Genomic DNA, 25,228 nt, shown 5'->3' with positions numbered 1-25,228 from the left:
GATGCCAGCCCAGGATAAAGAAGGTCCGAAACGCCAGCGCTAACAAGAAAAGGGGAGTGGATCAAAGAGGGGAAGAATATATGTACGAAGAGAAGAGAAAAAGCATCACATGACTGAACCGACCAATCGAAACAAGGTGTTGCAGCGCCTACACTCTAGGCGTCCTCCACTCCCTCACCTCCTGGCGCCCACCTTCATCAAACCCGGCCCGCTCCATGAGCTTCGTGAACGTAGTGTTCGCCGAGTCTGCCGTGAAGCGATTGTCGCGCCGCATACCAGGTGCCTGTGGAGGCGCCAGGAAACTCGGTGCTGGCATCAAGACATCAATGGTCTCCGAACTGCCGCTGCGCGCGACATTCGGACGCTGTTGCCCTTGCTGTGTGTTGAATGTCTGCGTGCTGGTACGGAGGGAACTCGAGCGCCGACTAGCAGAATGAATGCGTTTGGGCTTGGGAGGCGGGGTCTGGTACGGATCTGTGTAGTTCCCTGCGCGCACGGGAGGAGGGTGGAGAGGTGCAGGGTTTGCTGGGAGACCGCCCGTGAAGCCAAAATTCAGTTTGGGGGTGCGGTCCCACATGCTTTTTATCCTGGGGGTAAAGCCGTGAACGGGCGGGTTGGCGTTTGTTTCCTTCATGCCTTGGACGATCCGGTCGGTGGAGTTGGGGCTCGAATGCGCGGAGTGGCTGCCCCGGCGCATGAAGTCGGTCCGCGCGGCGTGCTGGGGGTCGTAGATTGGGTCGCTGATTTGACGTGCTACATGGCCGAAGTCGCCGGAGTAGCGCTCTTTGGATTGTGACTCGCGCCTTTTCTTGATGATCCAGATCAGGGCGAGGGTGCTGAGGGCGCCGATGACTATGCCAGGGAAGAAGCCAGCTGCGAAGGACCGGCCGTCGAAGCCCTGCTTTGTTTGGACGGGTGCGGTGGCTGAGCAGTCGGAGGTTTGGGAGGCGGACGCCGGGCTGGTGGAGGAGGGTGTTGGGTTTGCGGTTGACGTTGGAGACGGCGATGACGATGGCGAGGTGTCCTTGGCGCACATAGTGCCCTGGCACGTGTAGCCCAACGAACAGCACTTGTCGCCGCATTTGGGCAGGTCAATGCCGTCGGTCTCTGAGAGATGCATCTGGTTGTCGGGATGGAGCGTCGCGTTCAGCTGCGTGGTGTCGCAGGTGGTAGGCTGGATGTAGGCGCAGTCCGAGCCGGACGGACAGCAGATGACTGATTGTATGTCTCCGCCGTTGAGAGACATGCAGGTTGAGTCTTTGGGGCAGCAAAAAGAGGAAGGGAAGTCGGATCCGCACTGTTGGAGGCCTGCGCTCCCTCCACATGTTTCTGCTTGGCGGAGAAAGAGACTGGACGCGTGTGCCGTGGGGATGAGGGATAGGAAAAGGCAGGCGAGGGATATCCTCGAGAGACTGGGAGAGGGTGTGACTGGAGCCATGGTGGTGGAGATGGAAGTGATGGCGGTATTAGGTTGAAGAGGTCGGGCCTGCGAACCTCAAGTGACTCGGAATGAAACAAAGAAATGAGAGAGCGATACGGAAGCAGAGTACGAACAACGGAACAGACAAAGACACGGCCTACCTTGGGCATATCTACCTGCACGAGCTAGACTCGAGGAGCCGCGAGTGACGTTCCTCACGGCGAGAGTGTTCTGAGAATAGAGGCAGCCGAGGCGCCGAGTGGACAAGAGGCACTGTATGGCGGGCGGAGGGTCTGGCTAGCAGCGTCTGGTGGCAGGTGACTGCCGTGCTTGTGTGGCTCTGCGTGGACAAGCAGGCGAGTGGGTGAAACGAGTGACGCGGGCGCTTGGAGCTCGGCGCGTCGTGATTGGGCGGGGGCTAGCGCGACGATGCAGAGGCCGGAAAAAGATGAGCAGCGAGCAACGGGCGGCCGACTCCAGTTCGCCCGCCGCCCGCAACGACAGCACACATGATGATTACACGCTGTCTGGCCCGCCGGCCGGGAGCCATGCAGTCTGCAGCCGGGGCCTCGAGGGTGTCGTGGAGACGGCCGCCGCCCGCCGCCCGCAGCCTCTACACAGTGCCCCCGCTGGACAACCACGCCCAGCTCGAGCAGAACGGCATCCCGGGCGTGCTCTCGCCCACGGGCTTCCGCACCGCCTACACCGAGTACCAGGGCCACATCGTCGACGAGCTGAATGCATCCACCGCCGGTACGCCAGCGCCCCGCCGCGTCCAGGGCGCTGCCACAGGCTAACGTCGCTCTGCAGGTACGCCGTGGGAGAACCAGGAGGCCAAGGCCCTCGTCGTCGACTTCGCCCGCGACCCGACCAAGGCCTACGCCTTCAACATCGCCAGCATGGCCTTCAACAACCACTTCTTCTTCCGCGGCCTCAACACCAACCCCGACGTGCACGCCCAGCCGTCCAAAGACCTCCACGCCCACATCAACAAGCACTTCACCTCGCTCGACACCCTGCGCGACACCTTCCTCGCCACTGCCGAGTCCATGTTCGGCCCCGGCTTTGTCTGGCTCGTGCAGACCAACGACAACAGCCTGGGCGGCACTCTGCGCATCCTGCCCACCTACCTGGCCGGATCGCCTCTGTCGGGCGCCCACTACAGGCGCCAGTCCCACGACCTCAACACACACAACGCCGACTCGTACCAGAACATGAACAAGGTGGGCTCCTTCGGCGTGGCCGCGCAGCAGGACCAGAAGCCCAAGAAGCCGTTGGGCGGTGTCGATGTAGTGCCGCTGCTGTGCGTAAACACGTGGGAGCACGTCTGGCTGCACGACTACGGTGTCCGCGGGAAGAGGGCCTTCCTCGAGCAGTGGTGGGACAGGATTGACTGGGACTTTGTCGGCCAGAACACAACGCTGAAGAGCAAGAGCCCTCGATCTTTCATGGGCGCCTAGAAATTAGGCCTGTACACTGCATGTAGACATATATGTACAAGACATTTTGAAACTACGTCAAGGCATCTCTGCATGCATGGCGCCGGGCGTCGACTCGGGCATCTAACAACGTGCGACCTCGCCCACTCTGCCCGTGAAGAACATGTGTCTGTACTTGCTCACTGACTACCATGATTCAAACGCCCTCAGGCATCGCTGCAGCTGCATGCCATTCCGAACGCTGTCCAGGCCTTGTCTTCTCCCATTGCGGGCTATACGGGATACGGCGCGACATGTACTGGCCTGCAGCTCACCACTGCCAGTGGCCCAAACCGGCTCTGATCACCACCACGTCCTCAAATCTTCACCGGATCGTCTTCTCACACCACCAGATGCTGGCCTCTCAAGGCAGATTCAAAGTACACTTTCGCGATGCGCTTGTCCACTCTTCTCAGCCTGAGCCTCGGAAATCATCAGGTGGCCAACTCGCGCCCGTATAGCCGGCGTCATCCTGTGCCACACCGTTGGCGCGCCTCTAGTCAACTGTTGACGCGCAACACCTGAAGACGTCCGCGCATACTTCGGACTAGGCATGTGGACAGGTATACCGACAGCAAAGGCTGCCAACACGTAGTCGAGTTCCAGTTGAGGGCCAAATCCCTCGAGGCCTCCCACGCGCGGACAACCAAGGACATTTATTGGAAACACTGACGAGAGCGCACTGCCTCCGCCTTGCATGCTTACGATGCACTGATTTTCGCCCAGCCCTGCGGCAACTTCTGCATAAGTTCAACACTTCGCGTGCTCGCCTGCCTTCAGCCGTGCACCTTGGCCAATCACTAGGCCGTGATCTTCGCCGGATTTAGTCGTCGGTCAACCAGCGCCCTGCATTAATTCCTACACTATGACCTCACACGACTCTAGGGTTAGCTAGTCGGTAACACATATCGAAGGATTTCGACTCTCTTCGCTGCGGGTGCCTTTTCCCAAGACTCCGATTCTCCACACTGCTCTTTTTGTCTCTTTTTTCCAATCTGGTATTGCGTTTTCTAGCGGGAGCATGGCAGTGCTTGCGGATATATTACCGGTAGTGTCGAGGAGCTCAGCTCTCGCGCTGAAGCTATACGGCGTTGCTGTGGAGTCGCCTGAGGCCGCGAAAGACCTAGTTGCCGTCGCAAACAAAACAAACGGTTTCGCTGCAATACTCAAGCAGCTAGGGACCATCATCAAAGAGGACGATCGTTTGCCGTCACCTGAGGTACGTAAGGACGCGCGAGTCGTGCTGCAATTAAGGGAAAGCATGGCCTATTCCAAGATCGGAGTGTTGTACTGGCATAATCCCAAGAAGACTTTGGGAATCACTCATCTGCTCTGTCCGATCAAGGGAGTTGAAGACATTAGACAAGGAGGAGCGAATACTTATGCTTCGTTAAATGAGGTCGTGGACGCCCTCGCTGACATTCATATAGGCCATCAACACCCTGGACGATGCCATCGATCAGGCTCAGAACTTGCTTACCAGCGTCGAGATGACTACCTCGATTGAGAACAACAAGTTCCATGACCGAAGAGACAGTGTTCGCTCTACTCAACACAGCCATCCCCGTTTAGATCATTCGACCAAGGCAAGCTTAGACTATTTCACAGCTCACCTGGAAGCCCTGAGTATGACGCTCTCTGTTCTACTGCAGACGTTGTATGCAGCACAGACTATAATGTGGTCAAAGTAAGTTTTGCATCCTTACACTGCACTCGGCCTCTGACCCAGTCGCATCCGCATAGCTCTATCTTCTACTTGAGGTACATCTTGGCTTGGAGTAGTATGCTGCTGACAGTCGTTCAGGTTACGTCCCACGGTATCTCCGCAACAAGCCGCTAAACTTGTTGACAACGAAAAGATTCAACTCGAGGCACTCATAGTTCAACAGCAACTATCCATCTTATCAGCTTCAAACTTCTACGAACAATCGCCACGGTCTGATGCGCGCTTATTGATGGAGGCAGACAGTTCCCAGAGCTTAGTTGTCACAGAGCATGGCGAAAGCCCTAGGCCGACCAGCCTTCGATCTTATCAGGATGAGGACCTGAGAAGCCTCGACACGTCGGTATACACCGAAGCGAATGGTCTACCTGCGGTCTTCAGTATATCGGCTTCGCGCGCCGAGCACTTGCTACAACAATGGACGAGTCTGCCTCTATTTGAGCGCCGCTTACGAGACGAAGAACGTGAACTACAAAGGCAGAGACAAGAGTATCAACAAGCTACTGTAGAGTCAGATAGCGAAGAAGAGCAGAGTCGCACATCAAAGCTTTCAGGTGATGGCGCTCGGCGAACACAAAGGTCGGGCAGCATACAGCCGCTGTTCACTGAGGCCAGCAGCCTGTCTAGTCCACACCCGGAGAAGCATTACGGTCCGCCTGCACCGCCAACACCGATCGCTACACCTCGTACATCACAAGCGAGCATGCCTGCTACAAAAGAACAGCAAACAGCTGCTTCGCCCCGGTCCAGTCTAGGTAGTCTCCCCATCGAGGCTGCCGCCGCGGTAGAAGCGAAAGAGGAAGACAGTGAAGTCGATCTAGAAATACCTTGGAAGTTGTGTGCGCGCAAATACTACTGGCGCTTTGTCGATGCCAAGCAAGTCAGCTCGAATACTGATCAAGCGTATTCACTTGCCTATTTGGAACGTAGCAGTTGGACCGAGATCATGGCTAGTTGGGTGTGCAAGGAAGCAATCCGAGAGGCAGGTTTCAGGTTTACACAATATCAAAAGGAGCGGAGGGATAGTAGGAGAACGAGAGGGGAGACATGCTTCTGCATCGAACGTCCATTGCAGTTTGACCAAGTCAAACGTCTTGTCGAACGTACCGTTGACATCTACCGGAAAGCAGCACCACAGACTCCACCCCAACAACCACAAGCCAGGAGATCATCTTTCCATCGTGCCCCACCGCCACCTGCTCTAAAAGGAAGCGCATTCGACCGCGACAGGACACCAGTGCCGCGAAACACACATCCCCCGCTTGATCGCACGAACACGATGCACTACGCACCGCCGCCTGGGCCACCCCCACTAGACCGATCACTCTCAATGCCTGGACCGGGACTCGTCCCACCGCCACCCCAACAAAAGACCAACACCCGCACTCCAAATCTCCAGATACCGGTACCCAGTCAATATACCCCTCAGCAACCACCACGCCCTCACTCCCCACGAATCCCACAGTACCCACCTCAAGCCAACGGACACCCATCCCAGCCGATGAACGCACCACCATACTACCCACCACCTCCAAACACCCCTTTTGCAAACGCACCCGCGCCCCCACATGCACCAATCCAAAACCAGAATTACCCTGTACAAGCCTCGCCTCTCCGCCAATCCTACATGAACCCCAGTTATGCCGGCAACCGACGCCACGACGACGACTTTACCACATCCGAGTCTGAGCTCGAACGCCCAAGACGGCGCAGATCCAAATCGAGGAGTAGAGCGTATGAGAAGGAGAGGGAAAGGGACAAGTATGGTAAGAAAAGTCACACAGGGAGGAAGGCCGCGGCGGGCGCGTTGCTGGGTGTTGGTGGGTTGACCGCATTGTTGGATGGTTTGAGCGGACTGTAGAATGTACGAATTGCATGATTTGATCTTGCCACCATTTTGGGGTCTTGAGCGCAAGGTACCCAACGGATTAGTTGCTTGTACAATGACTTACGAATTCATAATGAAGAAGTATCTCGCACTTTGATACATTCTCTACCATCTTCGACCGTGCAAATCAACATGACGAGTTCCTCAAAACAAGCATTAATCAGAGAATTAGTTTGAAGATACCAGCGATGCATTGAAACCACAAAGACGTTAACTAGGGCAAGGAAAAAAAAGACTACGTAGGGACAGAATAGGAATACGCGACACCATCCACCTCTGCCGACCACCCGTTCAACACCCCATCACATCTTCCCTCTTCCCAAGCTCTTCAAGCGTAGTCTACTCTAGCAACACCATCCTTTGCACAGAGCATACCCAGTATTATTCTGCCATCACCGCTTCACCGTTGTAACTGGTGTGCTCGCTAGCCGGGTCCGGATACGAATCATTCTCGGACTTGTTCAGGTGACTGGGTATCTCAGATTGAGTCGTTCGCGCAGGAGCCGTACAGGCGATGTGCTGTGGAGTCGCAGGCAATGCCATCACAGCCAGATCTAAGGTGGAGTTCTCGGATGCGACGATGCGCTCCATGGCCTCGTCGCCCGTTTCTGAGTGGGAACTGTGTGCGCTGGAAGTGTCAACTGGCACATGCGGTTCGAGGCGGGTGTGTTGATCGGTGGCTCCGTCGACATGTGGTCGTACCCCAGTGGCTCCCTCTGTATCATCTTCCTCTCCTTTAAAGCAAACCACTGTCTCGCCAGCAAGCTCAGAAACCGCCGCACATTGCCCAACTGTAGTCGTCCCATTTCCTCCCTGCCCACTAACCCCCCCTCCAACCGCCATAGGCATAATCATCACCTCCCCTAACCCCCCACTTGGTTGCCGCACAACAACACCCTCAGCACCCGCGCCGTCACCGCCCCAAAACCCCGTTGTACGCCCTTCAATCAACAACTTCGATTCCTTCTCGTTCTGGATCAGCGAGCAGCACGTGCAAAACCACGTCTTGAGTATATCGGCAACACAAGTGCCGCCGAGGTCGCCTAGTTTGCGGATCCGATAGGTTTGCCATGCGAAGGGGACGCAGACGAGGAAGCCGTGGGCGAGCGGGGTGCAGCAGAGGAACGAGTAGCCGTAGGCTATGCACTGTTCCCGGTAGTGTCAGTCAGAGATCTGAGAAGGAAGTATGCGGTGGAATAGTGTGGGACGCTAATCGAAGCTGGATGGAACTTTGTCAGGGAGGGAACTGGCGTACCGGCACGTTGACAATCTCATAGCCACTCATATCGCCGTTGTAGTGAAGACGATGCCACGTCTTTCCGCAAGTGACGCAAGGACAGAAGAACGTGACGATACCTACGCTACTTGTTAGTCCATCTTTCTCGTCATCCCCATCCTCATACCAACAAGTGTGGAAAGACTTACATAAGGGCAGCGGATTCAAGCAATCCTAGAGACTTGTGTTCCACGGCTTGGTACGACGCAGATCTGCTTCGATCTCTTCTCTCGCTAACGCAGTCCATTCTGATATCTGGGAGCCGCACCATCGTCCCCATCGTGAGATGGTGTCACGGGTCTTTTGGAGGGACGGGTGTCCTGTGAGGCGGTCTGGCATTGTGGTATGATGGGCCGACTTCCTGAAAGCGAGTTGATCTCAGCACGATGTCTAGGGTGAGAGAAAATGATGTATTCGATGCCGAGTATGCTGATGCTATGTGGGAGGGTGCGCGAAGAATAGAGTGGATGGTGTAGCGCAGATGATGTCTGGGAAGGCAAGAGAAGTAGATGCGTGAGCGACTGATATGGACCTCAACTCGCCGGGTAAGGACGATAGAGCCAGGAATCAGGTGGGAGGCGGTGGCGACTAAGAAACAGTCTCCGTCAACTAGTGAAGTCTCAATGATTCACGGTTACCGCATTGGCAATGTATAGCGGGACATGCACAGCAGTTCTAGTTAAGATGATGAAGTGATATAATGTTCTGGAGACAGCCACGCCAAGTTGAGGGACGGTAAGATGCCACGTAATGTCACATTATGATAAATGTGAAGCAACTGAGGAGAAATGTGTGCAAGTATCAAATCGCATGCATTGTATAGGCCACGCATATTGGCAGCGCATACTAGTCTATGTAACTAATCATTTGCTCGAAACTATACTTTTATCAGATTCCTTCCACCCAAGTCACGGGGTCAGGTCCGCATATGCGCATGCAAACCAAAACGAGCATTTAAATCCCACCGCCGAGCTGGCCTTGGAAAGACAGCCACCATGATGGTTACCACAAAGAACCGGGGGTATCTTCCTTCGTACAAAGGTTGGGTCGTGGTTAGACCTTCATGAACGCCATCTATGCAGTAAACTTTTCCGTCGTCCAAAACAGGGTCATGCTGCTACTCTCCGCGTGTGGAGAGACCGAGAGACGCAAGGACGACGAGAAAGACGTTGTCGTCGAGGGGTATGACCGGGAAAAAAGGAACCGCTTTTGTCGTAAGATAAGGAAATGCTCAGAGAGGTCATCCGCGTGTGGAAGACTCGGAAAGCGAGAATCTAAAGCTCCCCAAGCAGCATGCTTGCAGAAGAGCGAAGTCGTGAAATGTTCGTAATGCATGCCTTTGCGAGAAAGACGAGGGTCCTGCCATCTATGTTCGAGCTCGACAAGAGTGCGTCGAAGGGTATCGTATGCGAGAAGAGCTCGAAAACAGGCAGATCCGCAAAAAAACAGTCGCTGTCTATATGCTGATTGGGGTATGAGATTCCAGATTTCCGCATCGATCCGCGGTAACCGGGAAAGATTCGCAGAAAACATTCGCAAGTGAAGGAAATCGAAAGCAAGCCATCGGTAGCGGCGACACGAAGGCCCAGGGTATCGTAGAGAAGAAAATGTGTCCCGGGCTGGCTATATCGTGAAGCGGTGCGTTGCGCGTTTACCACCAAGAGTTGCCGCCAGGGCCGGATGGGTTGCCGTAGCCTCCACCAAAGCCGCCGCCGCCACCACCGTAGCCGCCGGGAGCTGGAGGAGCGTAGCCACCGCCGGGAGCACCGCCGAAGCCACCTCCGTAGCCACCTTGAGGAGCACCTCCCCACTGGCCACCGCCACCGCCACCGAAACCACCACCGCCCATGCGACGAACGTCACGGGTAGCAGCGTTGCCACGGCCACGGCCGCCTCCACGGCCACCACGACCTCCACCGAAGCCGGAGCCCTCGCGAGCAATGGACTCGAGGAAGCTAGGGACCTCTTGGTTGGCCTCCTTCAACAGGTCAAGGAGATCGCGTACGACTCCGCGATTGCCGCGGTTGAAGAAAGCAGTGGCAATACCAGTGTTTCCAGCTCGTCCAGTACGACCGATTCGATGAACATAATCGTCAATGTCGGTAGGAAGGTCATAGTTGACTACGTGCGTGACATTCGGGATATCCAGTCCTTTGAAATGAGTCAGCAAGGTGTTCAAGGGTTTGCAGAATACAGTGGTTGCTCAAGGCTTGAACAACCTGGAAAACTTACCTCGGGCAGCTACAGCGGTAGCGACGAGGATGGGGCAACGTCCAGTTCGGAACATCTCCAGGGCCTTTTCACGCTCACGCTGAGTGCGGTCACCGTGAATGGAGGTGGCGGGGAAGCCCTGGTTGATGAGGAAGTCGGACAGCGAGTCGGCCATACGCTTCGTCTCGACGAAGATCAGGGTGAGACCAGCACCGTGTGTGTGGAGAATATCAAGGAGAACAGAGCGCTTGTCGCCGTCCTCGACGTACTCAATCTTCTGGGTGATGTTCTCAGAAGTGGAACCGACACGACCGACCGAAAGGAAAATGTAGTCCTTCAAGAAGTCGCGGGCGAGCATCTGAATATCGCGGGGGAAGGTGGCCGAAAACATGAGTGTCTGGCGGGCAGCGGTAGGAGGCATGTCCTCACCCTCAACGATACGGCGGATCTGAGGCTCGAAACCCATGTCCAACATGCGGTCAGCCTCGTCGAGAACGAGGTACTTGATGCTAGCCAGGGAGATGCGGCCACGCTCGATCAGGTCGACGAGACGACCGGGGGTAGCAACGAGAAGATCGCAGCCGCGCTCAATCTGGCGAAGCTGAGAGCCAATGTCGGCACCACCGTAGACGACGCAAGGACGGACCCAGGAGCGGTATGCGAACTTGCGGGCTTCGTCGAAGATCTGGGAGACCAACTCACGGGTAGGAGCAAGGACGAGCGAAGTGGGGTAAGCCTTGCGTTGACGTCCGTATCCACCCTGAGCCTGTGCGGGAGGAGGAGAGGGGCCATTCTGGAAGGCCTGGGCGAGAATGGGGAAGAGGAAACCACCAGTCTTTCCGGAACCAGTCTGGGCACAAGCCATGAGATCACGGCCACCCATGACGATGGGGATGGAGTACTTCTGTACAGGAGTGGGAACCTTGTATCCGGAGAGCTCGATGTTGCTCAGCAGGTGGTCATCGAGAGGCGGGTTTGTGAAACGTGTGACGGGTTCGGGGACACCCTGACCAGAGGCCTCGACGGGGATGTCATCGTACTTCTCGAAGTTGATACCGGTCTGTTGCTTGGAGGGGTCGTTGGGCATGCCGAAGAGGTCGCGCTCGAGGCGCTGGTTGGGCGGGCCGGGAACGTGCTTGCCGTCCTTCCAGGCACCGTCGCCAGACCCGCGGGCGCCTCCAGAGCCACCGCCGCCGGGCTTGCCGTAGGCGTTGGGGTCAAAGTTGCCGCGAGGGGCACCGCCCCATCCACCGCCTGGGGGACCGTCGCGACCGCGGGGAGTGAAGTTGGGTGCGTTGGCCCAGCCACCGGCACCGCCGCCGCCGTTCATCTGAGGGGGAGGACCCTGACTGTCACCAGTTAGCACACCTTCCTGTTTTGTGTCCTGGGTGTTGACTGACCCTCCGGGGCCCCACGCGCTGCCGCCGAGACCGCCGCCGTTCATCATCGGGGGCGGGCCGTCCATGGGTGCAGGGCCTCCGGGACCGCCCTGGGGACGGCCGCGAAGGTGAGGGGGGATGTAGGCAGAACGCTCGCCGTTGAAGCCGTTCTGGGGGTTGTGCTGGGAGTCGTTGATGTTGAGACGACCCATGTCGAGTTGTTCAGCCATGATGGGCGTGGTGGAATCGAGTTGGTTGAGGGTGTGTTTGGGAGTGCAATGTGCAGGGCGCAAATTACAGATGTGCTGGCTTCGGCTGGCTCGGCGGTGAGCGACAGACGAAAAGTAGCAGGTCTAAGTGACGAAACTCGTAACTCGCAGGCGGGTGCCTGAGACTCGTTCTGTCAGGAAAGAAGGGAACGCCTCTGTCCTGAAAACGAGAAGTAAAGAAGTGAAGACCAAAAGAAAGGACTTCACAGGAAAAGAGCTTGTAAGGTTGTGCAATACACACAGAGTAGTTTTGGAGGGTGGGTGGTTAGGGAAGAGGGAGACGGCCGCAGGTAAGTTAAAAAAGCGTGTCGGAGAACCCTTCCCGCACTAGTCCCCGTTGGCGCTAGCGCTCCCTCTCAGAGTTCTCAGGCTGTGGCGAGTGGGGAGCGGTGAACGTCACAGATGGAAGCTGTCGTGTGCTGCAGCAGGCTTGCTTTTCATGCGACATGCACTGTGACATGGCCGCAGTTGAATGTAGTGGCGACCTTCCTAGGTTCTTGTGCAGGCTCCAGGCCATCCTGTGCGACTGTGCCATAGCTTTAGATAACCCAACATTTGTCTTCTTTGCTTTTACCCTGGACGTGCCCTGGCCGTTGCACATCGTCATCGGCGGGTAATGCAGGGACTGCAAGGACATCGTATCCCCTCTACCCTAGCTAGCGTCTTGACACACTAGAGAGCCATGTTCACCATGTATCAGATCAATGCTCTACTAAAGGAACGTTTCTGCATTTCTCGTAATCTAGGCCATGCTCTTCTCCTTGAGCCCACCCATAATGTTGCTTTGCCCTCCATTTCGCGTTTTCAAGAAGAGCACGCAAATCGCAACGACAGCCCCGATAAAGAAAAGCTTCCGACCGACCGACAAACCATCAGCAGAACCAGCAGCAGCAGCCAGGCCAGGAATTTTGCCCTTGGTGGAAGAGGCCTGGGATACCTCAGCAATGTTGACGATATCGTCGTGAGACGGAGTCGCTGTGATATCGAGTTCGTCGCCAGGAATGGCTGGTTCAGCATGACCGTATAAATCTTGAAGAAAAAGGTACAACTATCAGCAGCTCTCCAACCTGAGGGGTCGACTCAATAGCAAAGAATGCGTACTGATGTCTAGAGTTCCGCGTGAATACCTTCCTCTGGCACCTCGAGCTCTCCGCTCTTGGCGATCTTGACGGTCTGGACCGGCTTGTCTCCAGCACCCTTCTTCACGTTCTCAATCTTCTCCACGACCTCGTAGCCCTCGAGAACCTCTCCGAACACGACGTGGCGGCCATCGAGCCAGCTGGTGATGACGGTGGTGATGAAGAACTGAGAGCCTATGACAGTCAGTGCATGCTGCAGGGAGTGAAAGGGAAGGGTACTCGCCGTTGGTATCTTTGCCAGCATTGGCCATGCTGAGGAGACCCTTGCGGGTGTGCTTGAGCTTGAAGTTCTCGTCGGGGAACTTCTCTCCATATATGCTCTTACCTCCTGTACCATCGCCTTTGGTAAAGTCTAGCCGTTGATCAGCATTGTGAATCCTAGAGCCGGGCATGAGTCGGACTTACCACCACCCTGGATCATGAAGTTGTTGATGACGCGGTGGAAAGTAGAGCCTTCGTAACCGAATCCCTTCTCGCCAGTAGCGAGAGCACTGTAGTCTATGTCAGGCCCCAGAATTATGCGTAGACTTGTATCCGTTCGTACCGGAAGTTCTCAGCGGTCTTGGGGACGGTCTTGCCGTAGAGACCGATGGTGATGCGGCCTAGCTCTTCATCGCCGTGGGTAACGTCGAAGTAGACCTGGATCTAGTCAGCAAGTCCGTCTATGCATCCGATTGAAAGCTATACACACCTTGTGAGTGATCTTTGGACCCTTTGCAGCCTCGGTGCTCTGAGCAAAGAAGACGAAAGTGATCGAGAGGATCAAGAGGAGCGAAATGACAGCTCTCTGGATGGTAGCCATGGTGCCTGATTGTGTCGGGAAACAATCGAGGGAAGTCGCAAGGTTAAGTAGTTTGGACAGCCCCCTGCGGAATGCGATGGTGGAGGAGGTGTTGAAACGTTGCGTTTTACCTAGGTAGAGCCATTGCCCGCACTGTCGCACTAGCGCCGGCTGGGTCTAGCGGGAAACGGAAGTCTGGAGTTCGAGATCAGACACGACAATTGACACTCCAACACGCGAACTCGCCGTCGGAACGCTGACCCGCCATGGTACGCTACTGGAACGCCCATTTCCCCTTGCGCGCGTCTTACTGACGGTTTAGGTGTTCATCAACGGCTTCAGCTTCACGGAAGCGACGCTCGTAAAGCGGTCCCTCGAATCTTTCTTCGGCATCGGGCCCTCGGTCTCGCAGCGCATTATGGCGAAATTCTACATCCACCCGTGGGCGAAGGTCGGCAGCTTGAAAAACGCCACCGTCATGGATCTGACCGCGGAACTGGCCAACATGAAGATTGAGAACGATTTACGGCGGCAAGTGCAGGACGACATCCGGAGATTGAGGGATATGGGCACATATCGTGGAAGGAGACACGCTATGGGCTTGCCCGTGAGGGGCCAGAAGACAAGGACACAGGTAGGTTTGGCCCTAGGAGAGTGGCTGTGGTCTTGGTGGGTCAATGGGCTAACAATCGCAGATTGCTACTGCGCGACGATTGAACAAGATGGAGCGAGGCGGTAGTGGAAGAGTGGGGCTGTAAGGAGTACGAAAGCCTACGAGTGTATTATACTGTATGGTGCGCAGGCATAGACCCGTGTCTACAAGACGCAGTTAGAAGGAAAACATGGATTAACGACACAACTACATTGAGTATATCGGACGCTTTTTCTTAGTATATCCATTGGAGGTGAGCCGATGCTTCGACAGTGTTACAACGGAGTCCAGCAATGCGGAGCCTTGTCTCACTGTCTCTGCATCGAAAACGCGATCTGTGATTCAGAGACAGTGTAGTTGTGCAGACCTTCACCCGGCCTCAAACTCTTCTTTGCAGATGAAGTCCATTAGTGCAACTCATTTGGAAGTTGACAAGTCGAACTGATCGCTACCCCAGTTGCCCAGCATCGGATACGAAGCTGTCAAGGTCAGTGTGAAGGATGTCAGGATCGATAGATAAATTACACCTAAGATTTTGTATAACAGAGTAGCAGCTGCTTGGTGACAGCCAGGTGTCTTGTAGCTATGGGAATTAACAATCTGAATATTGAAGCACATGTCTGTTTTGGGTCCGGTCATCCTGACATGGATCAAAAGCTGTGGGGAATGTGAAAATGCTCGCGAATTCGCTTGACAACTCGGGACTCGAGTTCAATGGACAGTATGCCACTCAACACACGGTTTCGTAATGCTGATTGACGGCTGCTCACTGTTTCGAACAGTACGTTATGAAGCAAGTGGTTTGCAAACGCCGAGGCAACAATGACGATATTATCTTCCATGATAGCAATTTTCGAAAGTTATTCAAGCGTCCACATTGTTCCCTGCTCAGAAATTGGCTTTGACTTTACGTTCGCTCGGTACGCATTGCCTCCCGTGAATTAGCCTCGAACGCTACACCATGCGGTTTCTTCTTCTTGGACAGGCAGAACCCGTCCATGTTCTCACTGTATCTGCCTGCATCGCTTTCCTCGTAATTTCCAAAGCAAAATACCTGTGGATGTACGCAGATGTAGCGAATGGGAAGTGGAGCGTTTTGAGGGCATAATGGTAGGCGTTTGTTCATTGAGCAAGGGGCTCCATACTGGGTTTACCCACGCAGTAGCTGTCCCATGGCGCAAACCATCACAAGGTTCCGATGAGGCGTTATTGGCCTCCATCTTGGCGCCACTTCACTCTCCGATCTATACTTCCTCCACATTTGATGGCAGGAACTGTAGGTCCAGGCGGCGGTTAGCGGTCCAACGGGAGCTTACATTCCGGACGGAGCTCTCACAGGTATGCGCATGCATTGATGAAAGACTACCATTTGCAAATGAGGATAGCTTTCCTTTCACCGTAAGTTCCGCATATTACCAGAGATGTAATGTCCGCGCTCCTGTTGATGCAGTCTTGTCAATTTAGACGTTGGTGATTTGTCCTGTTCAACGCAGCAAAGCTCGTATTTGCAATCACGAAGATCATAATACTTCGGTGTTGCCCCTCGGAGCTGGATATGCGATGTATAATTAGACGTAAGAGAGGCTTGCGGCTTGACCCAACTCGCATGGAAACAACTGTTCCGAGTTATGCTTGCCATGTCTTTGGGGTAGCGTCTGCCTCAGGCTCACCCTGCATCTGTGGAGGGAATGCGTGCGGTCGAAGGATGTGGGTGCTGGACCATCAAGGAGGCTGTTCATGCCGCATCTTTACTCGCCCGAGTGATGATGTCCGCTGCAATGTCGCATCTCATTTCCACGGCTTGCGGTGGGTACTAGCGCAGAGACAGAAAAAACAAAAGACGTTTCTCGGCCTCAATCATCCAAATTACCCCTGACAGAGTATTGCAAAGAGGAATTATTAGTCTGGGCCTTGGGTTCGTTGCGCAGCCTAGGTGCAGCTCGTGATCACCATGTGGCGACGGTTACGGTCTAGTCGTGGAACTATCAGCGGCTCCCTGCAGTACACTTCGCTTGACGGCGGATGAGTTTCAGATGTAATCGCAGGTCGGTAGGAATCGTATGATTCTGATATGCGTTCCAAGCGGCATGTATCGGCCGTCAGCATACTCGAGCATTCAGCCGCGGCGCAGAGCGGATGGTTGGGCACTCATGGTGATGGACGGCATGCGGTGGTTGTCTCTGAGAGTTCGGAGCTGCATCTACGAGTGCCAAGTGATCGACGGATCTAGCCCCGATTCGGCCTGGCAAATCCTTCGTGCTGCAGCGACCCAGCAGCCCTTCAACTCGAACGCCTCCGTGCGCAAGAGACATTATTACCACGACCATCCAATCGACGGCCAGACGGCTGGCGGAGTTGCTCTCGAGTCTGCCATGAGTCGCAGATTATCGCGCCGCCGAATCAATACACTCTCTGGACTCGCATGCCAAATCATCTGGGCTGTAGCCAATAGGTGGGCATTTCGCACCTTTTGGCTTGTCAGGCTGTTGTCAGCTTGCCTGCGGGCACCAGCGACAGCAGACCACGCGCACATCTCTTTCTGCACAAGAGGGGCGGTGGATGGTGGCTCGTAGTTGATTACGGCTAGCAAGCCACAGGTGTGCGCCAATGGAAAAGCCAAAGTAGCTTTCTGGCGCCTACGCGGGCAGGTGGTCGACGGGGATGCAGACGGGTTTGGGCATATCTAAAACGTGAGGGGACGCAGCCATCAAGGCGTGCGGAGGCGATGATGGAGACGACGGCCTACAGGGCTCGCTTCTGCTGCAGGAACCAGGCTTGACTTTGGCCCGGCTCCTACAAGGGCGGTTATGGCGCCGAATGAGAAGCCGGCAGGCGACAAGCCCAAATCTCTTCTGTTCCGGCTGCTCCTTCTGACGGAGACTTGTCTCAAGCTGCGCGGGACGCCAGATGCTGACGAGACTGCTGAGCGTGGCAGCTTTGGATTCACCAGACACTCAGAGCGTCGCCGAAACACTAATCCCCACTGGCCGTCTGCTATACCGTCGACCAGATATCCCGGTCGTCCGCTAGCCCGTTTGAGCCTTGGACATGGCGGCGACGAATACAGACATGCACATGCTCCAGGAAAGGACGGCGGCACATCACATCCCTCAGCACCAGCCGCCGTCGCCCTTGCATTCTCTCTCCGCGCCGTCGCTCGCGGACAGTATTCGCAGCCTTCGCGACGACTCGACGCGCTCGCACAACGTGCCGGCCACGGCGGACGAGCAACACCCGCCCCGAGCACGTCGCAAACCCGTCCCAAGCCCGCTGTATTCGACTGGTAAGAGCGGCCCCCCGTGCCAGCAGCCGGGCTACCGCGACTCACCACGCCTCGACGAACCGCGCAGTCCGCGCGAGAAGCTCGACGCATTGCTGGCGGAGGAGCAACAGCATACCTCGCCCATTCGCCCAACCCAGCCAGCGCACCCGCCTACACCACCCACCGTCCCCACCCCGAGCTTCGCGCAGCCGTCGCGGCCGTCTGCGTATGCCAGACTCCGCCAGCTGTCGTCTCCCACGCTGTCTTCGGCTGGCATTTCCCCGCCAGCCTCGCCCGTCACCATGCCTCCACCATCACGCCCGAACCGGCCAGACACGAGGCCGACGGTGCCAGTCCGCAACCCCTCGATAGACTCGGCCGCATCCTCGCTGTCGTCGACGGCCTCGCAGAACCGCCCGCCCGCCAGTCATGCGCCCCGGCCGTCGCAGGACACGAGCACCGCCAACCCCCCAGACATGGCCAGTCTGATGGCCGCTGCAGGCTCACCCGAGGCCGCCATGCTGGCCCTGTGGAAGGACAAGCAGAACACGTCCAGCCACAACGCGCAGCTCTGGCGGCTGGTGGAGAAGCAACGGTCCATGATCATCGGGCTCCAGAAAGACCTCGAGCGCGCACTGAAGGACAAGGACCGCTACCGCAGAAAGTTCAAGGAGTACGCGGAGCAGCTGCCACCCGGCCCCGGCTCGCTGCAAAAGTCCGACACGTTCGACTCGGTCGTGGAACGCGAGACCAGCCAGTCGCCAGCCCTCGGTGAGCAACCTGGTGACGCCGCTCGGCCCAGCGACACCAAGGCCACCGAGCACAAGACATCGCCCCTGACGCAAGAGCACCCCGCACCGCATCTCATCCCAGACTCACAGCTAGCGACGTCGCCGTCTCATTCCACGGCATCCAACATCTCGTCAGCCGTAAACTCACCTACAGACTACTCCGTGCAACCCCTTAGCCTTGGTAGCAGGGGCCTCGGCCTCGACTCTACATTGCTGCAGCCCGGCGATGCTGCTCAGCCCCCAGCGCAAGCTCCGAAGCCAGCCACTCCTCCCCAGAACACCTCAGACGTGACGCTCGTCCCGGGCAGCTCACAGCTCCAGCCTCCGCAGATATCGCTGATCCAAGCTACGCCTGTCGTCGGCGGCGATGGCTTTGAATCACCCCCAAGAAAGACTCCGCAGCCTCTGCGAAAGGCACCGCCAGCTCCACTCAACCTGTCGAAACCCACAACGACCAGCGCACATCTCCACCGGGCCGTGCATGGCGACGATGTCGACTCTGATTACGACGATATACTGGAGGTGGATGAGATACCTGTCGTGGAGCTGCGAGGAAGGAGAAAGACTCGAGAGGAAGATGACAGGGTCCGTGAGGCCATGTATTCGAAAGATGAGGAAGCTCGAAGCAAGTCGAAGAAGAAGAAAAGCGAAAGCAAGAGCAAACAAGCGACGCCTTCTGAAACACCAGCAGGCGATCAGCCTCAGGCAGTCCCGGTTCCCCTTTCGCCGCGTCAGTTCAATGCGCTGCAATCGGGCCTTCCACTCTCTCCCCGTCACCCGCCTGCCAACTCTCTGAATGCTCTTCTTAGTCCTGCAAACTCCGATAGTTCTATGATGGCTAACCGGAGCGTCGCATCCCCACTCATGAGTCCAGGTCTACCTTCCAGCCCCCGACCCACGGACAGGCCACTCGGATCGCCGTTGCCCAGAAATCCTAAGCAGTCCATCGCATCACCACCCATGTCGCCGACTACCACGCACCAGTCGGCTGCTCGGGCAATGCAGCAACAAGTTCCATTCCCACCAAACACACCTCAGTCGTATCAGTCACCTCCAGTCAACCAAAATCACCAGCCTAACCAGCTACGCAAAGAGGCGTCGACGGGCCTTTTGACTGTACCAGGTGCACAGCCCAGTCCAGAATCACCATCGAGCAGCCCTACCCTCAACGATGTTCCGGATGCAGAACACGTCTACCGCGGACTCGTGTCAGACCAGTACCCCGGACTCTTGCTGCCCCCGAATGCACTGCCCTCCATTCAAGTAAAGGTCTTCTCGTCTCGCCTTCGGCCATCACGTATGAGCATGCTCGCCCCCAAGCCGCAGGAGGAGGACCCTGTCTTTATTCTTGCCGTCTACGCCCGCTCTGATAACAAACAGCTGTGGCGTGTGGAAAAGACCATTGCTACGCTGCCTTCTCTAGACTCTCAGCTGAGGTCTTTGTGCGACTTTCAGGGACGACTTCCAGACCGTGCTCTCTTCGGAGGACATGCGCCTGCCAAGATTGACGCTCGCCGGGTCGCCCTCAACCAATACTTTGATACTGTCCTGGAAACTCCCATGAACGAGAAGACGGCATTGATTGTCTGTGAATACCTGTCTACTGATGTAATAGGCGCCCAGGCTGGCGATAGACTGGCCCCCGAGCCCACACCAGGTCCGATAGTGTCTGTTCAGAAAACGCAGCGCAAGGAAGGTTACCTCACCAAGCGTGGCAAGAATTTCGGAGGCTGGAAAGCGCGTTTCTTTGTTCTGGATGGCTCAGAGTTCAGGTACTTTGAGGGCGAGGGCGGTGCGCACTTGGGAACGATCAAGCTGCAAAATGCACAGATTGGGAAGCAGTCACAACAGCAGTCAAACCAATCGCCACAACGACGGGACGATTCTGAAGATAACCAATATCGACACGCCTTCCTCATCTTGGAGCCAAAGCGAAAAGATTCGACGAGCTTGGTGCGCCATGTGCTGTGTGCGGAGAACGATGAAGAGCGAGATGCTTGGGTCGAGGCTCTTCTGCAACATGTCGACATACCAGACGAAACTTCGCCAGTCGAGATTCGCGTCCCCTCTGCTACGCGTCTTCAAAAGCAGCAGGCCAGCCAAGATTCGGCACGCTCTCAGCGGAGAGAAAGCCCTGATATGGGAGAGCAGGATCGCTTGCAAGGCCTCAGCTATGACGACACAGTGCAAGCGCAAGCTCCCGTCCGCGGACCCAATCACCGTGATATGATGGTAGAAAAGTCGTCACGGGGGTCGCCCAAGGATTCGTCCTTCCTTCAAGATAATTCAGGTCACTATCCTGCCATCTCAGGACCAAGCAACGGAACCCCCATCAAGGACTCTGAGAGCTGGGGCAGCAAACCAGCGGCAGGACCCACGACCGTCAAAGACAAGAAACGTAGCATATTCGGCTTTAGAGGTCGTGGCGGCTCTTCTGACCTCGCACCAGTCCAGGTCAGCACTCCGCTGCAGCCAGCTGTAGAACATCGCCTGCCTCCGGGCCGCAGTGTGTTTGGTATTCCACTTATGGAAGCTGTGGAGTTTACGCAGCCTGACGGTGTCAACGTGGCGCTGCCAGCTGTCGTCTACAGGTGCTTGGAGTATCTGCGAGCAAAGAAGGCAATCAGCGAAGAGGGCATCTTCCGGCTCAGCGGGTCAAATATTGTTATCAAGGGCCTGCGCGATCGCTTCAACAACGAAGGTGACATCAGGTTGCTAGACGGGCAGTACTATGACGTTCACGCCGTCGCATCGCTTCTCAAGCTGTACCTGCGAGAACTGCCGGCCTCTGTCCTAACTCGGGAACTGCATCTTGACTTCCTCAAGGTTCTCGGTAAGTGGTCTATCCGGATGACGTTGATTAGTAGACCATGGGCTGACACATTCTAGATATGGACGAGCGTAGCAAGAAGATCCAGAGCTTTAACGTTCTGGTACACAAGCTACCTAGGCCTAACCTTGAGCTCTTGCGACACATGGCGTCTTTCCTGATTGAGATTGTCGACAATTCCGGGGTGAACAAGATGACCGTGAGGAATGTTGGCATCGTATTTGCTCCGACTCTGAACATTCCGGCCCCGTTGATATCCTTCTTCCTGACTGACTACACGGATATCTTCGGTACTGCTCTCGATGAAGCAAGCTCCCCGATCCACGAGATCCGCAACAACACTTCTCACCTGGGGGACGACGCGATTCGGTCTCCTCGGAGGCAGATGTTCTCAGACCTCCCAACGCCGGCATACAACGAGACGACATTCCAGCAGCGTATGGACCGACCGCCTCAAGGCTATCAAGGGAATAGCGCTCCCAGCTATCCGCCCCCACAGCCCCCGCAGCAGTACCAACAGCAGCAGCAGCAGTACGGCCAACAGCAGCAAGGCCAATACAACGGCTATGATTCGGGATTTATTCCCATGCGACCCAGCTACGATGCGCCAGCCTACGACCAGCCATATCACTCTGGAGAGGGATACGGCAGCTTGAACGGCGCTGTTCAGTCTAGCGGAGCTCGCGAACAGCGGCAACGAAAACGAGAGAGCGGCATGCTTTTGATGAACATGGGCATGGGCGGCCAACGCAAGGGCTCGGGTGGATCCAACCCTCCACGCGGAGATGGACGGATGGATGCACGAATGTATTCACAAAACACCAACAACCCTCTAATGGTACGAGAAGAGACGGCGTTCGAGTGAGCAAGCCTGGGCTCGATTCGCGACAGAGACGACACATGACGATGCACCAAGAATTCAGTTTAATTTTTGATTCTTAATTCAGGACCACGGGCCGGATCTTTGGTTACTTGGAAGCGCTGGAGAGGCGGGATTTGGGGTTCCTTTTGCGTGTTGTACGGATATTCAGCGATACCAGGCGTTTGGCGAGATGGAGCAGGCGACTCGCTCGGAGTTGTGTATGCTTTTCGCGTTGCATACCCCCGCCCCTTGCTTGCAGCAGGCCGCTTTCTTTGTTTCGGCGACAGGTTGGCTTCGGCAGTCGCGCGGCGCGTGTTGGAGCTTTCTTTTTGTGCAACTTTTGCTGAGATATCCTGGTTACTTTGATGTATGCGTGGTGCACTGCATTTGCGCAATTGGTTAGGAAATGAATTGAAGTCTGCTAGCACCTACTGTGATGGTTGACCATGTTCGTGATGGGATCGCGTTGGCCTAGCGTCCCGAGGTCTGAGCTTGGGCGTGGATGCGCTTTCCGCGCTGAGACGCAGCTTCCCTCTCGGCGATTGACGACTGCGACGCGCCTGCCTGCTTGTTCGAGACGCGCGCTCAGGCGACAGCGGGCCAGCACAGGACTAGTGGAACCAGACACAGAGCACTTGGCCATGGACGACGGAGCGGCTGCCACGGCGCCTCTGCCTGCGCGCCCCGACGAGCCCGACACGAGAAACAGCCTGCGACACATTCTGGCCGCCGACCCCCCGATGGACGACTCCAAGCCCTCGCCCTCGCAGGCCAACACGCCTGTCCCCGATGGGAGCGACGCTGGCGGCGATGGGCCCGACGCCGCCCGCCCCGTCAACGACACGGACCCGGCGAGGCCGTACTACACGGCGACGACGACGACGACGCGCCGCAATGCCAACGGCAGCGTGTCGTCCGTCTACAGCGGCAACAAGATCAAGCACCTGAAGAAGGACGACGGCATCCCGCTGTGGCGCAAGGACATCCAGTTCGACTTCCTCAAGCTCGTCTTCGAGGACGACCGGCCCGTCTTCACCAAGCAGTCGGACAGCACCAGCGGCCACACCTTCGCCGACATCTACCTCGACGCCATGGCCAAGAGCAGCAAGTGCAGCAAGATCCTCAAGGACAAGCTGCTGACGGAGCGCCCGGCTGCCATCAACATGGCCATGGTGTGTCTGCTCGTCAACGTCGGCCGCATGAACACGACGCTCAACTGTAGGCCACCTGCTGTCCCTCCTCGAGCCCCCCTAACCTGCCACAGTCTTCCCCGAGATGCGCGCCCAGCTGCGCACCTACCACTCCATCCCCTCCCTCCAGGCCCACCAAGACCCGAATGCCTACAAGCAGCTGCAGGACGCGCCCCGCTTGAAGTCCATCCTCAAGGGTGCCACCGAGGACCAGGAGCAGCCCAGCACCATCGAGGAGATCATGGCAGCCTCCGTCCCGCGTACCAACCCCGTCAACCTCATCTTCGTCCTGTCGCAATACGCCCCCAAGATCTCAGAGCTGCACTTCTTCCCGCCGCGCGACTTCTTCGACCTCGTCATGCGCTCCAACCTGAGCAGCAAGAGCAGAGCCACGGCCTTCCTCTGGCTCATGTGGTGGTATCTCGAGAGCGACTTCACCAAGGAGGCTGCCGAGAGCAACCCTTTTGGTCCCGGCCAGATGGGTCCGGCCGACGATCCGACTACGGCTGAGTTCCCTATCAAGTGCCCGCCTTTTGACATACTCTCGCCAGAGCAGGAGGCGCTGGAGAACGTCGACTCCATCGAAGAGAAGACTTTCGGTGAGATTAAGCGCAAGGAGAGGACAGCTATATTGGCAAGCGACATGGCGCCCGTCGTGACAGGCCCCAAGCGTACCAACAAGAAGGGTGAGTGCTGCTATTCACCTGTGACTCCGCTCACGTCCGGCTGTAGCTGACCCACCTCTAGGCTTCAACCAAAACCCAGTCTTCTCCATCGCCGCCGATGATGGTGCTTGGACACCTGGACGCGACAGGCAATCGCCTTCCCATGGTATGCTGCTCTCTAGCCTTTGCGGCGACACCGATCTAACAACACCAGGCTCCGCACGAGGACGAGGCAAGCTTGCAAAATCCATCATCGAACGAGACTACCCCTCAGACACTGACCGTACTCGGTCTGCGTCTCCACCGAACAGCGTCTATAACACAGCCAAGAAGGTGGCTACACCCAACATGCGCATCAATACCCTCCTCAACGAAGACGGACCGGCTTCGTCTCCTGCGCCCAAGGGCCCCGGCCGCGGGAACTGGTCGCGCAATCGCACATCAGGCATAGGCGCCGGAGGAACACCAGCCGCACGTTCTTTCAAGACCAAACTCGACGCTCCACACTCGCAAGATGGCCAGTCCCCCTCCACATCCGCACCCACCTTCAACGGACCACACGGCTTCTACCTCCCGCTCAACGGTTCTGACCCCTCGCACAAACGAACACGTCCCCTTACACAACACCAACTAGCTGTCGAGCAATACAGGAGGCGACGTGTCGACGTCATTCTTGACCGAGGTATTCGCATCGAGTACGCCGCCGCAGCCAAGCGCCGCCGCAAAGCCAACCCCTTTATGCGCAGCTGGATCCGCTGCAAAGGCATGGCCGACGGCTACGACACAGACGAAGAATCGCACGCGCAATTTGCCCAACTTCCCGAATACGAACTCGGCACCAAAACACCCCCGCCCATGCCCTCCGGCCTCGTACCTCTCGACTTTGGCGGCGAAGTCAACGACCATGGCGAGGAGTCATACTACCGCGCTAAGATGCTAAGCAGAGCCCTGCGTCGCTTGGATCGCTGGGAAGGCGGCAGAAGTGCGCTCAGAGCCCGACCCAAGGGCGAGAGGGGTAGCGGATTGCCAGACGTCCATGACAGACCTGTTTTGGGTAGTGAAGATGAAGATGACGAGGATGATGGCGATGACATGATGGATGTGGATGAGATGGAGAGGAGGGAGGCGTTGGAGGATGCTAGTGAGGAAGACAGCGATGATGATGTTGACATGGAGGGCGAGAGGAGATGGGATCCTACTTCACTTCCGCCATTGCCCAGGATGGCTTGACGCGGTGTTGGGCTCAGTTGAGTAGCTGTGAAGTTGTGACTTTGGCATTCTGTCTTGTCTTTTGTAAGGGTCGGGTTTCTTGTGCTTCAATAGGCTGGGTAGCATGGCGTTCATTGCGTGAGACGCGTAGTCGTCTTTATATGGAAATCGGAAAGATTCATTTGCCAGATTATCTGATAATG

The 25,228-nt window shown here is 56.5% G+C and overlaps 7 protein-coding genes across 7 annotated transcripts; 4 read left to right on the top strand and 3 right to left on the bottom strand.

Annotated features, from left to right (window-relative positions):
• Positions 1-148: 148 nt before the first annotated feature.
• Positions 149-1,246, bottom strand: J4E87_007326 (uncharacterized protein; the record flags this gene model as incomplete). Its single annotated transcript, XM_049378922.1, has 1 exon — positions 149-1,246. One exon carries the CDS (start codon positions 1,244-1,246, stop codon positions 149-151), a length of 1,098 nt encoding a protein of 365 aa, XP_049231192.1.
• Positions 1,247-1,968: 722 nt separating this feature from the next.
• On the top strand, positions 1,969-2,880 carry J4E87_007325 (uncharacterized protein; the record flags this gene model as incomplete). The annotated part of the gene is made up of 2 exons (XM_049378921.1): positions 1,969-2,173; positions 2,231-2,880. 2 exons carry the CDS (start codon positions 1,969-1,971, stop codon positions 2,878-2,880), a joined length of 855 nt encoding a protein of 284 aa, XP_049231191.1.
• Positions 2,881-3,919: 1,039 nt separating this feature from the next.
• On the top strand, positions 3,920-6,482 carry J4E87_007324 (uncharacterized protein; the record flags this gene model as incomplete). Its single annotated transcript, XM_049378920.1, has 4 exons — positions 3,920-4,117; positions 4,329-4,585; positions 4,642-4,659; positions 4,703-6,482. 4 exons carry the CDS (start codon positions 3,920-3,922, stop codon positions 6,480-6,482), a joined length of 2,253 nt encoding a protein of 750 aa, XP_049231190.1.
• A 2,954-nt stretch (positions 6,483-9,436) lies between these two features.
• Positions 9,437-11,605, bottom strand: DED1 (DEAD-box ATP-dependent RNA helicase; the record flags this gene model as incomplete). Its single annotated transcript, XM_049378919.1, has 3 exons — positions 9,437-9,936; positions 10,018-11,345; positions 11,397-11,605. 3 exons carry the CDS (start codon positions 11,603-11,605, stop codon positions 9,437-9,439), a joined length of 2,037 nt encoding a protein of 678 aa, XP_049231189.1.
• Positions 11,606-12,386: 781 nt separating this feature from the next.
• Positions 12,387-13,585, bottom strand: CPR2 (Peptidyl-prolyl cis-trans isomerase B; the record flags this gene model as incomplete). The annotated part of the gene is made up of 6 exons (XM_049378918.1): positions 12,387-12,649; positions 12,772-12,923; positions 13,003-13,135; positions 13,189-13,274; positions 13,328-13,422; positions 13,475-13,585. The coding sequence occupies 6 exons, from the start codon at positions 13,583-13,585 to the stop codon at positions 12,387-12,389; spliced, it is 840 nt and encodes a 279-aa protein (XP_049231188.1).
• A 245-nt stretch (positions 13,586-13,830) lies between these two features.
• On the top strand, positions 13,831-14,303 carry J4E87_007321 (uncharacterized protein; the record flags this gene model as incomplete). Its single annotated transcript, XM_049378917.1, has 2 exons — positions 13,831-13,833; positions 13,887-14,303. 2 exons carry the CDS (start codon positions 13,831-13,833, stop codon positions 14,301-14,303), a joined length of 420 nt encoding a protein of 139 aa, XP_049231187.1.
• A 2,961-nt stretch (positions 14,304-17,264) lies between these two features.
• On the top strand, positions 17,265-25,046 carry J4E87_007320 (uncharacterized protein; the record flags this gene model as incomplete). The annotated part of the gene is made up of 6 exons (XM_049378916.1): positions 17,265-21,102; positions 21,159-21,960; positions 22,551-23,179; positions 23,226-23,837; positions 23,899-23,982; positions 24,031-25,046. 6 exons carry the CDS (start codon positions 17,265-17,267, stop codon positions 25,044-25,046), a joined length of 6,981 nt encoding a protein of 2,326 aa, XP_049231186.1.
• Between the last annotated feature and the right edge of the window lie 182 nt (positions 25,047-25,228).

Source organism: Alternaria ethzedia, assembly GCF_023757985.1.
Source record: "Alternaria ethzedia strain BMP 0044 chromosome Unknown scaffold_20, whole genome shotgun sequence".
Lineage (NCBI taxonomy): Eukaryota > Fungi > Ascomycota > Dothideomycetes > Pleosporales > Pleosporaceae > Alternaria > Alternaria ethzedia.
This window is presented reverse-complemented; position numbering and strand designations above follow the sequence as displayed.